Below are 15,168 nucleotides of genomic sequence, written 5' to 3'. Positions count from 1 at the left end.
TGTTAAGGTTACATATCTTTATTTTGGCTTTTCATAACTTTTTTATTTTCTCAAATATTGTTTTGATGATAGGGAATTTGCATGAATTAGTTGTTCTTAGTTTAGTTAATGTTAATGATGATCAAAAAGTACATTCAGTATCCATTTAAAATATTGCATCCCTAAGATATTTACTCTTAATTTCACTTCATATTTTATTGGGGTTTTATATTAAAACTGGTGAATTATCTTTCTTTTATACATGTGACTTTTAAACCTTGTGTATACAGAACTTCCTTTGGATTATCAGTAAAAATGAAAATAAATGTTCGACTTCTTGTCTTAACTAACAATGAAAATTTTATATGTCATGGCTTATTTCAAAGATATGTTTAGTATTTCAGTGTTGTATGTTACAAAGCTCATAACCTGGACTGTATTGCTGTATTTGTGTCAGAAACAAGATTTAAATGGGACTTGGAGGAAATATGTTTGCCTTTAATGTGGTACTTGTGCAAATATTTCATTAAACTAGGGTTAGTAATGATCAAGATATTAATAATTAGAATAATTGGTACCAGTAATAATCAGAACTTGCGTTCCAATTTCAGATTCCCACAGCCGTACTTTTTTCTTTTGCTTACTATGACTCCGGAAGACTCCAATGGTTTTTGTAACACAGTTACACAGAACACAGTTCCGTGTTGACACTGCATTTTGGTTACCAAAAGGCAACTGAATCAAATGATTTATCCCACAGTGGATAATAAACAAACTCTGAACTTCAGGTGTATCTGAAAGCGTTAGAAAATAGTGCTTATGTGGCTAGGAAACATTGCTTCAGTACCTTAAGGAATGCTCCTCTAACTTCATGTTTGAAAAGAGTATCTGTGTTTCTACTCACAGAACAGAGATGAGTTGAAAGAGCCTAAAAACCAGAGGTTTAACAAAATACAACGACTGCAAGTTGAAACTAGACAAATTCAGTGTAGAAATAAATGGTATGTACTTAACTGGCAAAGTGAAGCACTGAAACAATTTACCAAAGGTAGATTTTCCATCCCTAGCTACTTTAAAATCAAGGCTGGACAATTGTTTTCCCCAAAGGAATATGGACTAGTTCAAAGAGTTTTGGAAAAGACTGGTGTTTTCAGAAGCCCTACTTAGATGGGCATAGCAAAACCTTTTGGCCTTATAATGTACAACTATGAATTTTATAATAAAAATATTATAATAACTACAAAACTTAAATCAAAAGTGAGTCCATTCACCATGTTTCCATGAGGCTTTGCTTGTGTTTATGGAAATCTTAATTTTAATTCTGCCTGGGCTTGTTTGTTCTCAACAGGTCTCATGTACACTATATGAGGATTGAATGAAGGGAATCAAAGACTGTAGTAGGTTATTACTGATATTGCAGGCATTATTATTGCAAATATCAGCAGAAAGGCTTATTATCAAGGAATTGACTTACTAAGTCTTTCTCTTGAGTGCACTTATGTCTCTTATGTCATAGCTTTGGCCTCAGGCAGCATATGATCCTATCAACACCACACATATGCGCAGAGCATAGAGTTCAAATATTTAAAGGGACATCATCAACTTGAGAATGTTTGAGTGGAAAATCTTGTACTTGCTATTATTTAAAGTTAAAAGTATTGGAACGGAAAGGGTATAATATACACCTCAATTTTTAGCTTCACTTTTTGTACACTGTAACATGTGAATAGTTTATTTGATTTTGTTGATGGTGAACACTCCTTCTACTGCATCATCTAGCAACAGCAAAGCTTAAGAGAAATGGACAAAACCCAGCAAGGGTGGAGAGAGACAGGGTGAGACTCCTGTGCCTGCGTAAGGCCCATCGACATAACAGGGTGCAAACAGATCTGTGCTCCTCTACCCACATTCAGAACAGAAGAGGTCCAACCCAGAAGTTGACAAGTGTCCCTTTAAGTAGTGCACGTAGTAGTAGTGGTATAGCTGTTTAGTTGTTTCTTTATAATCCTTAAATTGTGTTTGTATATGTGTTAATATTTCAAAGGTTTTAAAATCAAGAAATAGTTTAATAGCAATTGATGAGTAGACTCTTTACTGTTTTTATATTAAAGTTTTTTTAAAAATCTCAATTTCAAAGGAATTCAAGGTAAAACTTCTCTAGCAGCCTTTCTTACTGAATGCTTGCTTACTGAAACCTAGAAAAGAAAAGATGCAGCCACAACATGTCACATATGCTGTCATTTCGAGGTGGAAAGCACTGTGTTTCACAGGGTGTATAATAGCTTAAGAAGCTCCGGTGTACATGAACTTCACTCCTCTATTTTAGCGGCAGTTCTCCATCAGTTTTAACAGTGCATATAATTTTTGAGAGGACTCCAACACACTGTCTATTCTCTTGTCTGGTCCAGCTGTTTCTACTCTTCGCTTACACTCTACCATATGATAAAACTGTTATTACATGCTGTCCCAAGGTAACTGTATTGTAATTGCCTATTTCTGCTGATCTTAAAACAATTTTCCTCATTATGGCAGTACTCTTTATGGAATTCGAACATCTCAGATCTTACAGTTGCTTTTTATAAAAAGCATGTGACTTGTTTCATGGCTCGCTTCATTTAACACAGTGAACTAAATAAAATAGTCCTGATCAATTGAAGAGAGAGAACATGTTTTTGCATGAACATAGTAAAAGTTTACTTGCACTGATGTTTTTATATGCCAGGTGCCAAGGTGTGCTCGTCTGGTTACATGAAGCATGCTTTCTCTGAGTGTTTTAGTTTGAAATAAACTACAATATTAACTTTTTTAGTTAATATGTAACCTTCAATAGAGGCACCTAGTAGTATGTCTGAAATAATTTTTTAAAATTATGTTTGGAAATACTATTAACGCACAGCTATTGCTGAATAGTGTAATGTTATGAAAATAGACTGTTTTGTATAAAATTGTTTCTACCAATTTTGGTAAATTAATTTCTTAAGAAGTCAAGAAAAAGGTTTAAATTCATTAGCTGAATTTTTCAAGCTTTGGAGTTGGTATTAAGCATGTAGTTCCTTAGTTTTGCACCTAACAAAGTGTCCTGATTTGTCAAGGCAGCTGGTTATGAGAGTCAGGACCAAGAATGGGGACTCAAAATCACTGACAAAACGAGCATTTACTTATGTGTCCAGCTTTAGCTGTGCAACTTCAAAAATACTGACCTAGTTTCTGAAGAAAGTTTTAAGACAAAGGTGAAGTAAACATTACATCTCAGTACATATTTCTACTGTTCTGTTTGGGCAGACCAAGAAAAGTATATTATATATAAAGCACTTTAGCCAAAAAAAGTAAAGATAATAAATATAAGCTCCTCTCCTTCCTGTCCTTCAGGTTCCAATTTTCTTAGTCTTTGGAAAAAATTATTCAAGGCAATTTATAAGGCAATCAAGACTGATAAGTATTTAGTTTTCTGTGTTTTACTTGGGTCTACTGAAGTTTATAGGTATAGTGTTTCTTCATTTTAATCCTTCTTGCTTGATCTAATAGTGAAGTCATAATGCCATTAATGCCTGTTTCAATTGCTGTTAGTGTGATGACGAATATACTTTATGACTTTTGTACTAGATCAAACAAAAGGAAAAATGGATTATTTAATCATGTTACGGCATGGTACATCTTTCTAACTACAAGCAATAAAGACTAGGGAACACTACATGAAAATTGAGTAGCATCTTTCTCAATTGGATGTGTTTACATTTGTATAGTGCTTTAAATCTTTAAGCACCATGGAAGCAAAGAATTACATTAGGAGTGACAGAGCTTTATGTAATCTTGAAGCCTTTTTTTCCGAGTTACTGAAAACATGTATCATTCATTAAAAATCCTGTCATTTGAATATATAAGAACTTACATCTAGGAAAACTGTTAGTATAAAGCTACTAAAATTTTCTAGGTGGAATAATATGGTGCCTACTATTGAAAGTGTAATTTTTCTGCCTTGTCATCTGTTGTGTTATATAGAAGTACAGAAAAAAGTGAGCCTGATTTGTTCTCCTTTGTAGAGCCAGGCCGAGGCCCACTACAAAGGAAGTAAACATGCCAAGAAGGTCAAAGCACTAGAGGCAACGAAAAATAAGCCCAAAGTTGGTTCTTCCAAGGACAGCGCAAAGGCTAACACGAGCTGCTCCACCACGCCAGTCACAGCCAACATCTCTGACAAATCAGGTCAATGAAAGCTTTTTGTTCTATACATTCTTTATTTTCTCCTTTTTTGGTGTTTGTATGAGAGAATCTGTACGGTTTGTACGAATTGCATGACAGTGATCCATGACTTGTGTTTTCTAAACTATTTACTATGCTTTCTTGAACAGAATTGATTGGTTTTGATATTATCAAAGTGCTTTTTCACATCTGTGAAACATCTGGTGTCCCTGAATGCTAAAGTCTATTTTTTAAAAACTTGTGAAATTTACTCTTATAAAGTATGGATGTTGTTCATACAACAATAATAATGGATGGATGTGGGTGGAGGAGCAAGACTGAGGCGTATGTATTTAGCTGAAGCACAAGAAACCTTTGTAAGAAATTTTTCCCTTTTGAATAGGATAATACTGCTCAAACAGGAAAACACACCTACAGAAACGTAGTAAAGCCTCATGGCATGAATATTTCCTGACTTCCACAGCTCATTAGTGCTTCAACATCGCTTCCCCCCCCCACCATATTAGTAATCTGAGGAAGATCAGTAATGCTAATTGCAGTGGAGTTGCTTGAGTCTCTTTCTGCTCTGTCAGTGTTGTGTTACTGAATAAAACAGGAGAATTTCCTGAACTCGTTGACAGTCTGAAATATTGTTATCCAGGAGGAAGCATCTACTGTGGGTTACCCGACTGTTAGCCTAATAGACTGCTGCTGATAAATTTGCTTCTGCCTTGGTAGCCATTTATTATTCTCTTCACCGGATCTGAGCTTGACTCAGATGCCATAAGGTGAATGACATAGACATTTTTCTGACACACACACCAAAAAAAAAAAAAAATAAAAAAATCCATATCAGTGGCTATTTGTCATTCTGCTCTCTTCACAGCAACACCAAAACTGTCTTTGTCTGGGTCCTTAGCAATGATAATAGGTCCAAAATTTTGGGTTGATTCACCTAGCAAATCACATTTTAGGTTGGAGAGCGATAACATGAATCCAGGTAGCATCTTCAGGTGAACAAGCCATGTTACTATAAAATGGTAGCAAACTACCATTGATCTAAATAAAATGTGGACTATTGACTGGAAAGAGATTTAAAATATTTGATTAATATTTTACTCTCTGAAATATCCAAAAGAGCTTTAGCTGAAATAGCTTACTGCTCCAGGTGTACACTGTAAGAACTCAGACAACTGCTTAAGTAAGATATCAGTTAAAACTTTAGAGGATTTAACATGTTAAGAATGCATTCTGTGGTAATGTCATTGTATTAATACCCTTCCCCGCCTGTGCCAAAGGCTGAGGGCCAAATAACAAAAGTTTCAGCATCTTTTACAAACTCCATCATCTCTTCCATAAGTCTGGATCTGTCTCGTGTTTCCTTTGCCAGACTGTGAGATCTGTCCCTGACTTAATTTTCTTCTTCTCTGTGTAATGTACCTAAAATCATTCACACCTCTACATTCAGTTTCTGATAAAATAATCCAACCAATGACAACGGAAACCTGCTCTTGATATTTTTATATTGCCCTGTTTTGACAGTGTGTTGTTTTATGCTATCAATTACTCCGCACAACTTAGGCAGATTACCATCTGTGTCTGTTGGATTATACCACTGCAAGTGTTTCTACATTAAAAATAAATCACAGTGGTGATTTAGTTAAACACTGTCTTCCCGTTAGGAGAACAGTGGGATTCTCTGTGAAGGGGAGGCTCCTCAGAGCCTGTTACTGCTCTACAGGAGATTGTGGGTGGGATGTTTGGGACAACAAAAACCTGAACCTGGAGTGGCAAATTCTCCATATATGCAGGGAATGCTGGTCGCAGAGGTGGGGAATGGCTTGGAGATTGGGGTTTTTACCAGGCTATGGACTTGAAACCAAACCATAATTTTGTTCAGCTCCACTTTCCCTTACAGAAGCTATTGTTCATCTGTTCTTTAACATATGTTCAGCTCTTTAACATAATGCTTATTGCAGCTGGAGCAATCACTATGTTGCTTCTGGGAATCAGTGGTGGGGTTTTTTTTGCCTTGGAGCAAATTAAGTGATAGCATTTTTTCTGAATATTTTAACACAGTTTTCATTCTCTGAGAAATGAATTATTACTATATATTAACTGCATAGGTATATTTTAGTTTCTTTAAAAGATTTCTAATACTAAGAGTTTCAGTTCATGTGTGTATTTATGGTCTTGATTTTTTTATCCTTATTTCCTGATGAAATGAGACTTACGGTCGCATCATCTATCCTTATCTGTTATTCTCTGGCCCTGTCTTTGCAACTTTGACTGTATTGCCTAGTGTCAAAAAAATTCATGAGATGAAGAGGTTTTAATGAAGCTCCTATAAGTTTGATGAAAATTGGCACCTGGGTAGAAGAGAAGCCTTAATTTATGGTCCCTCCTGAGAGACACTGCCATGTGAGCTCTGTTTTGCTTGGCCTGCTGACTGGGCAGGCACTATGTTTGCCTTCAGGATGGGGAATTTGAGAGTGTGTATGTGTGCTGTAGGTCTGAAAAAGGGGCTAAATGGAATCAAGGAAGGGAATTAAATTCCACCGCTTGTGGAGCTGTTGTTTAACCATTGTACTTTGGAGGATTGCTAAGTTCCTGAGAAATGCTTGTGAAGAAGTAAGTCATTCCTGGTGTCCTTTTCTTGAGTATGGAAGAGGAGAATGAGAAGCTAAACAGAGAAGACAGTTTTAGGTTCTTGTGTTCCTTTGTTATCCACTGTACTTCCACTGGTATTAGTGCAGAATAGGTAGGGAGTATTATAGTAAACTGATAAACTGAATTTACTATTCTCTTATATAGGTCTTCTAACAAAAGTACACAACAGGCACAACTAACAGCCTTTTTGATGTGCTGTCATTTTGAGTGACATAATGATGAATGATCTGGAGCTCTCCAGACTGAACAGTTGCTATATATTGAATGAAAATGTCAAGTTAAGTTTGCTACAGAGCCATGTCTTCTGTGGGTCAGACATAGCATGAGATCCACACCACTTATTTGTCAGAAGTCACTATTGTAGTAGTAAAAGGAAAAATAATTTCACTGTTAGCTCAGCTTGCATAATGAATCTACCAAAGGCAAAACCCAAATTCATCCAGTCATTTTTCAAAATTTCTGATGCAGTGGTCTCTCCACAGCTGTTCCTTTCAACTTGAGAAGTGTGGCTGCTGGTAGAGCTACAAAAGTTAAATTAATCTTTAAGGTCTTTTGGGAAGTTTCCAGAAGAACTTGGGCTCCTGCAGACAAAAATGGCCTTAGCTGAATGGAAAGGGGTGACTCTGGAACTCTGAGCATGACGATGCCCAAGTTGTGAGAGAGTGGTCTTCCCTGCTGATGTTGATAATACATTATGACTCAGAAATTACTTTTGTAAATTGATCATCAGCACACATCTAATCCTAAAGCCATAGTACCGTAATGCTGAGTTGGCTGCAACCTCAGGTAGGCAGATATTGATGGGTTGGATTGCGCAAGTTTTGCATCCTAATGTGATTAGACTACTATGTGATCTTATTTTCTAAGCATACAACTCTTTGCCGTTAAGAAAATACTTGTTTATCCTGTTCACTATTTCTGCAGACAGGAACAAAATGCCACAGATGATGTGTGACAAGGTGGTTGTTTCTGTACCTCTTGTTGAGTCATGCCTGCTTGTCCTGATGGGTATTTGCAGATCAGAGGTGTCCATAGGGAACCCTTTCATAACTGTGTCTCACACAGTTTCTCTACCCAGGAAAAGTCTAGTAATGGCTATAGAACAGTTTCATATGCTAGAAAAATCACTACTGTGACACTGCAAGCTTTTTTGTAGCTGCTTTGAGACATGGTTACGGAACAGCAGTGTTAACAGCACTGGGAGCTGCTCTTTCATGTGGAGCAAAGATTCCCTTCCCTCCCTGTGGAAGCCCAGGATTTTCAGGATGGCTTCACACAGAAGTATACATATATGTATGGCATATATGTATGGCATTGCTTTAGAAAAGGGCAGGGGTAGCAACCAGTACACAGCACAGTTTAGAATATTTAGAGTGTGTTTTAAATATAGCTCTGAGAATGCAATAGAAGACGGTGTCTGTGATCCCATGTTAGCATAGTCTAGATGCTTACAGTGATGAGTCCTTTAGGAATGCATATGATAATAACTGGATTGAAATGTCACTGTTTACTTATCAAGCAAAGAGGAATCCTTTGATCGTACTTCCAAATCAAAATAAATTGTTCAAAATGGAACAGACAGATGATGTTGTATCACCTTCTTTGCATTTTGCTTTGATACAAAAATCAGGAAGTAAATGCAACTGTTTTAAACTACTCAAAAGAGTCAAAACCAGGTTTCAGATCATAAAAGTAAGGTCATTTTTTTTTTTCTGTCTTTGATCCATTCGGTATGTGCTCTATTTCCTTTGTGCCAGTGAGAGCTGTTTGTGAAATGATAGGTATGGGCATTTCAAGTTCGGTCCTCATTCAAATAAGATCAGAAGGCTCTGCTACTTGGGACTTAGTAGGTACAGATAAACCCTTTGGATGCTCTATGAAAACTCCTTTTTGTTCAGCTGGTACAGGGATAGGCAACGTTACGCACCTAACTAGGACAAATTCTAGACCCTCTTTCAAATCCAGACCTCTCTTACTACTGCTTTGTTCTGTAGCCATGTCTCAGGGCAGCTCAACAAGCAGTTCACAGGGTCATGGTGATGATATTCCAGCATATGAGCAGTCCTATGTTGATCTGTTGTGTATGGCAAGGATGGCAGGAAAGGGATGGGACAGGAAAGTTGTTTGCCAGCATCTCAATCCTAAGCAGGCCCTGTAAGAGTTATTCCAGTCATTACAGCTGTATAACTAAAACCAGCTGGACGTTGTTCTGAGGAACGTTGTCATGCTAAAGTGCAGTACAGTGTCTGACACCAAATGGGCTAGCTCACATTTTGAAAACAGCCTAGACATGTTGATGGATCTAATAAATGCCACTTGATGTCATGTAGACATATGGTAATTAGTTGGCCCTTTAGACAGGGCTGGCAACTCCAAGCTTTATCCGACTTAGAAAAGTTGACCTTGAGGTCGTGTCTGTGGGTTTTAGTTCATTAAGGACTTTCTGTGGGTGCTTTGACAACAAAACTGAGTGTTTTTTCCTTTTATTCCTAAAGTAGAGTGCAACATGTTGAATCACATTTACTCAGGAAGATTATGATGGGTTGGATTTCTCCAGTGTCCCAATTACCTGTGCTGTTTATTCATCAACTACCAATGAGGTGTAATGTCCCAAGGGAGGGCTCAGTTCATATTTCGCAAGTCCACCATTAGAACACTCCCTTAGTCATGTTGTTTTCATCGCTGATTTTGAAAATCTTTCTGCCAATGCTTAAATTTTAAACTTTTCCATATACATCTCCGTACTTGGAGTGATCCTAAAAGTGATACCAGTTCTCTTAACAAAATCCCTTTTCACCTTAACACTTATTCCATTTATCACCTTGTTTTCCACTCATTTTAAAGGCATAGCTTGTTTACATAGCTCCAGATTACAGATTTTTTTTTACATAGCTCCAGATTTTTTTTTACATAGCTCCAGTAAACTTTGTTTATATAGCTCCAATAAACTTTTTTAATTCCTTCAGAATTAGCTAGGAGATAGAGACATGCAGCCTCCACAGCTGAACTGTGGTATATCTGTTCTGGGGAATTCTAGGTTATTTGTCATACAGAAATCATTATAAGAACCTCAAAGTTTAAGGTGTGTCTTGGGCATTTATTCTTCAATCTCTTAATTCTTTGTAAGGTACCCAATTCCTCTAGACCTCAAAATATGTTGTGACAAAGTTGAATTTTGAGGGTGGTGCAGGGAGAGAGAGAAACTGTAGGAGAGGAACCACGACAAGGATGTGTGGCTTGCTGTCCCCCAGTGTCAATGAGCCATATTTAGAGGTTCTGTCTTATGCCCCTCAAAGATGCTTGTTGTTATGTCTAGCCTCCATCAAAAGCTACTGATGAGCCTCATCAGTTCTTCACATTTATGCTTACATAAAGAATTCTGCTGAAGTTATATGCTATAAAATAATCATGCATCTGTGTTTGTGTATTCAGATAGTGCCTGCTAAGCACAGGCATATTTCTGTTAGATAAAGGCATTAGTTTATGGTCAACTAAGTAGTAAATTCAATCCGATTCAGCCACCAAGGAGAGTCATTTCAAGGGCATTTTTTCATTAAACTCTCTGAGGATGGTAAGTTTTGTTCTCTTTTGTGTGTCACAGCCATCTGAAGATCACTCTATATTGCCACCTGTTGAAACTCTGTCCCCACAACAGAGGTAAGGGCACAGTATAGGATTTGCGGCTTGACTGCAGCGCTTTTATAGTTGATAATATAGAATAAAATTAATAAATACTCATAAATTCATCACAGATGAATTCATAAATTCATCACTGTTGCAAGTACCATGTGTGTATTTACATGAACATTATATTATCAGCATTGATATGTAAAATACACTGTCAGTGGCACATTTAATGCCTGTATTGGATTTAGTAGTAAATAGCTTCCAGGTATTTTCTGGTGGGTTATTGTAGCAGCTGTTTCAGGAAGTTGCTGTTTGGTTTAGGTTCTTAAGATGAAAGGTTAGCCAAAAGAATAAATAGCAAATCAAAGTCTACTAACAGGAAATCATTATAATAGGTCCGATCTTTAAACACTTTCTTCCCTGTCACTGTTCATACTTTTCCAAAGTGGATATTCAAGCCTCATCTTTCCATGTGTGTCTTACAACCTGAATGGAAGAGCAGTCATTCTGCACATTTTGGTGTTGATAAACTCCTGGGAGCTCCTGGAAGTCTTCAGGTGTTTCTTCAGTCTGTCTATAATAATGCTAACTAGCACATATCAAATTCTGCACCTCTACTGAAAACTGATTATAGGTGCCATTAACTGAAAAAAGAGCTCTGCAGCTGACACAATTACATTGATGAGCTGTTGCAATTCCCGTTCAAATTGAAAAAGGTCAATCTTTTCTTTCTCCAGTTATTATATCAATCAGAAATACATGCAGGCAGGATTTTGTTTTGAAGAAATGGTAGGCTTTTTCTCCTGCAGTAATTTAAGCAGAAGCTCTGGATCAAAAATATATTGTAAGATGAAGTAAGACTCTTTTTGGGTGCTCTGCACCTAAGCATTCATGTGTATTGTTAAAACTGTATACCACTATTACTTATTCCAGTTCTAAAAACTGGAATTTCATTGCATATTTATTCATTAGTGTCCTTAAAATTACACAAAGTTTTTCTTTCTTTGGGGAGAGGTAAAGATAGGCATTGGGCCAAGCAAGAATGACTCTACTACCGTTGCTGGACAGTGGGAGCAGAGCCAGGGATGCTCTCAGCTACTGGGTTTTTTTTTTTAGCTAGATGTATGTGGTCATTTAAAGAATCCATTTATATACATTGAGTCTTTCAGCAACCCTTTTATATAGTGAAATCAGGCATCTAGTTTTCTTGTTTGTTTTGCTAAAGATGTGCATATTGAATATCCAAAGATTTTTTTGATAGGACAATAATGGTGATAATGATAATGGAATGATAATAAGATGAATATGAAATAACAAAATTTACTAGCAAATGTATGTATGTATATTTCCGTAGAGGACATAATACCAGAGAGGTGGAACTACCAGAACTATTATGTGTCACATCATTCTTTACTCATCATTGTCTTTACAACATACTATTACAAGAGTTCTTGAGTCTTCAGGTAAGGAAATGGAGAAGGGGAGAAAGTGGGACAAAAAGAAGTATCTGGCAAAAAGAGACTGAGACTGAGATACCAATGTCACTCGTCTGCTTTGCAGTTTTCTGTTAGGAAGAAACATGATCCAGAAGTATCCCAAAAAGTGAGGGTTATGTAATGAGATTTTGTAAAAATTGCAAAGGAGAGAAATAAAATATCCCCTTCTATCACCTTAAGAGGGTTATTATTTTGATGACAAATTACAGTATTATTTGCCTAAGAAAAAAATAATTTGTGAACCAAGCCCTAGGTTTGTTTTTAGATGACTAAGAAATTCAAATCAGTGGAAGTTCTCTTTATTTACATATGACTGAAATTAGCCCTTTAAATCCATTAGAGTGGAAAACTCCCAAAAAAGAGAGCTACTGGTTTTGTTGGTTTTTTAACAAGCCTGGGAGGAGTAGCTTTATCTGTACCTAATACTTTCACAAAGCTTATTAAAGAAATATATTGCTAAAGAAGTAATGCCATTCTTTTGATGCCAGACATTTAGTTTTCTCACATAATCAGAGAATGAATAACAGAATGCTGGCGATTACTCGTACAATTGGTAGTTGAATGGAGTTTTATCTGTGTCTAGTTGTGCCATAGTTAAAGGTTGTGTCAAGTCTGTAAAATTTGAGTTAAATTTCCTCATTTTCTCTCAGCCTTTGAGTGAATTTAGTCTCCAAATATAAAAGAATGGGTCAGGCCCAATGCTGTTGCTTCAGGATGCTTTGGTTTTGCCTCTAAACGAGATAAATGTTCTACTTTTGTAACCTTTTTTCTGGAAAACGTGTACTTACGATTGGGGAAAACAGTCTTGCTGGTGGCTTTTTTCTGTATTTCTCAGCAACTATTTAAGTAAAGGAAAAGACCTCTGAGAGTACAAGCTGGTCTAGCAGCAAGTTCCACACAATCAGTAACGTGGCTTGATTTGGGTGGGTTTTTTTGGTAAATGTTATTTTTACTCACACTTATCTTTGGTTTTGTAACATAAATGCAAGCAGTATTTAGAACACAAGGAAAAATGCATGTTGCTAAGGGATGGCAGGCAATTATGAGACCAAGTTGGTGAGTTGGTTTTGATACAGAATTGTTCAGAGATCCTGAATCAAAACCAAAAGCAAAAATATCCATGACTGGCACATCAGGCATTTAAATAGGTCTTTTGAAAAATCTTCCTTGATCGTCCTTCTGCCTTAATTCTACAGCTGCTGCATTATTGACTTGGTATGAGAAATATGCTACATTTCCTATAGCATAAAAATTATACATACAAACAATAGGTTACATATTATTTCCTTATTACTTGTTTTCAAGCAGAGTGAAAATATTTTGGTGTCTGTTAGACAAGTTATATTTGAAATGCAATTTATTGGTCAAATCTTGAGGGCACAACTAAATACTCACAGTCCTCAGGCAAACCTGCCACAGAAATCAGTGAGAATACACAATTATAGATGTCATTTAACTGAAATGAAGATGAGTGTTTCATAGTTGACTTCAATGGCAGTTCTGCCTGGGCAAGTACTGAGTAAGTAGTTCAGACACAGGCCCGCAAGAATGTACTTGCATGCAGATTGTCAGTTCTTGATTCATTTACTTAGACACCCATAAATTTTGTATTGAGTTCCAAAGCACTTTAGCAGCTGTGGGTAGAATTTTAAGATTCCGCCCCCCCCCCCCCCCCCAATGGCAAGTGAAATGTATGTTTAGTAATATATTTCAGATTCATAGATGGAGGAGGCAATGTTATTTTTATAGTTGAGGAGCTGAACCAAGACATTTTTAAGCAGAAGTGAAGGATGTCTGGGCAGAATACAGTATGTTTGTTGTAATCTTTGAATGTTATTTTTCTAAGCATTCCTACATTATTAAAATGTTAAAAAAGCAATGCAGTACTATAGAAATTTTGCATTCCAGGATCTCTAAAGTAAATGTGGCAGAGTCTGTAATGGGAGTATAAAATATTTACAAAATAATAGATGACTAGTGTCAGAAAAAGATAAGTTTAACCAGCAAAAACATTTACTTTCACCCAGATGTGAGTCACATTTTATAATAACAGAACTTATACTGTATTTCAAACTTTGCCCAAACCATATTATATTTTCCAACTCTTGAATTTTTCCATTCCAGCCAATACAGACTGGCATCAGAAAAGATGAAAGGTTAAGGTAGATTTAAAGTAAACTTGCCTAGACATACAGCAACAGGACCCAGGAAGACAAAGCTATTGGATAGTCTCACCTCATGGATACTCGTTAAATTAACGTCCACTCTTGCTAGCTATGTGTTGTTATGTGTTCCCTGGTTAGATCCACCTTGTTTTTAACTGCTGGCAGCATGGTGCTACTGATCTTGCTGAGTTTTATGAAAAAACTTCTAGTGAAAGTTTTCCCAGCCTACTATAACAGGGGTGCGATGTGTCACTGAGACATTAGATATTGGCAATGTACACTAGGAAATTGCTCTGTATTTGTGTCTGTAGACAAGCTGGTTTTCTCCAGAACTAATGCACTGCATTTACCATAGTTACCTGTTCACCCTATTCAGTCTAAAAATTGTAAAATGGGGGGAAAAATTGTATTAATCTCTTTTCAAATGAGCAAAAGACAAGTCCCATATAACCTGTATTCTGTAAAAAAGCAGAATTGAAGACAAGCAGGTGAAATGGAGACACAACACAAGTTGCTTCAAGTGAGTGTTAAAGTTTGTTTGTTTGCTCCAGACATAGTATGTACACTCCTGCATTTTGGCTAACAGTGACAAATCAACCCTTCTTCTTGTTCCTCTTGCTTTTGCACAGAGAAATTGCATTGTGTTGAAATATTAAATACGAAATTTTTGAAACGTGAATGCCTTTTTTTTTTTTTCCCCTCCCCCCTGGTGAGTGCACCCAGATATTTTTTGATCTTGGTCAATAAAACAGACATAAACCACCATCCAGCCAACCAAAAACAATTCCCCAAGAATCCCCAACTATGCAAGGAATTGACTAAAAATTGTAGGTGATATAGTGGGGTCATCTCAGACCACCCCAGTAACTGGAGCAGCAGGCACTCTCTGTTCAGGAAGGTGCACAAATAGGTACAGAAATAGATTTTGCAGGGCAAGATTTTACAGTTGCAGAACTGTGTGTACTTCTGAATATTTTCTAATTCTCATCAGTCTGCTTTCATATCCAAAATTTTAAAACCAAACCTTTGTAACATTACATCTTTAATCTGTT

At 36.6% G+C, this 15,168-nt stretch overlaps 1 protein-coding gene across 1 annotated transcript in view; it reads left to right on the top strand.

Moving 5' to 3' along the window:
• ZNF385B (zinc finger protein 385B) overlaps positions 1–15,168 on the top strand; it is a 169,652-nt gene that overhangs the window by 141,350 nt on the left and 13,134 nt on the right. Inside the window, exon 5 of the mRNA XM_072874545.1 lies at positions 4,020–4,182. Coding sequence (XP_072730646.1) covers positions 4,020–4,182 — 163 coding nt within the window. The remainder of the gene's footprint in view (positions 1–4,019; positions 4,183–15,168) is intronic.

Source organism: Ciconia boyciana, chromosome 10, assembly GCF_034638445.1.
Source record: "Ciconia boyciana chromosome 10, ASM3463844v1, whole genome shotgun sequence".
In the NCBI taxonomy this organism is placed as follows: domain Eukaryota; kingdom Metazoa; phylum Chordata; class Aves; order Ciconiiformes; family Ciconiidae; genus Ciconia; species Ciconia boyciana.
Note: the sequence above shows the minus strand (reverse complement) of the source record. Positions and strands in the feature narration are given on the sequence as shown.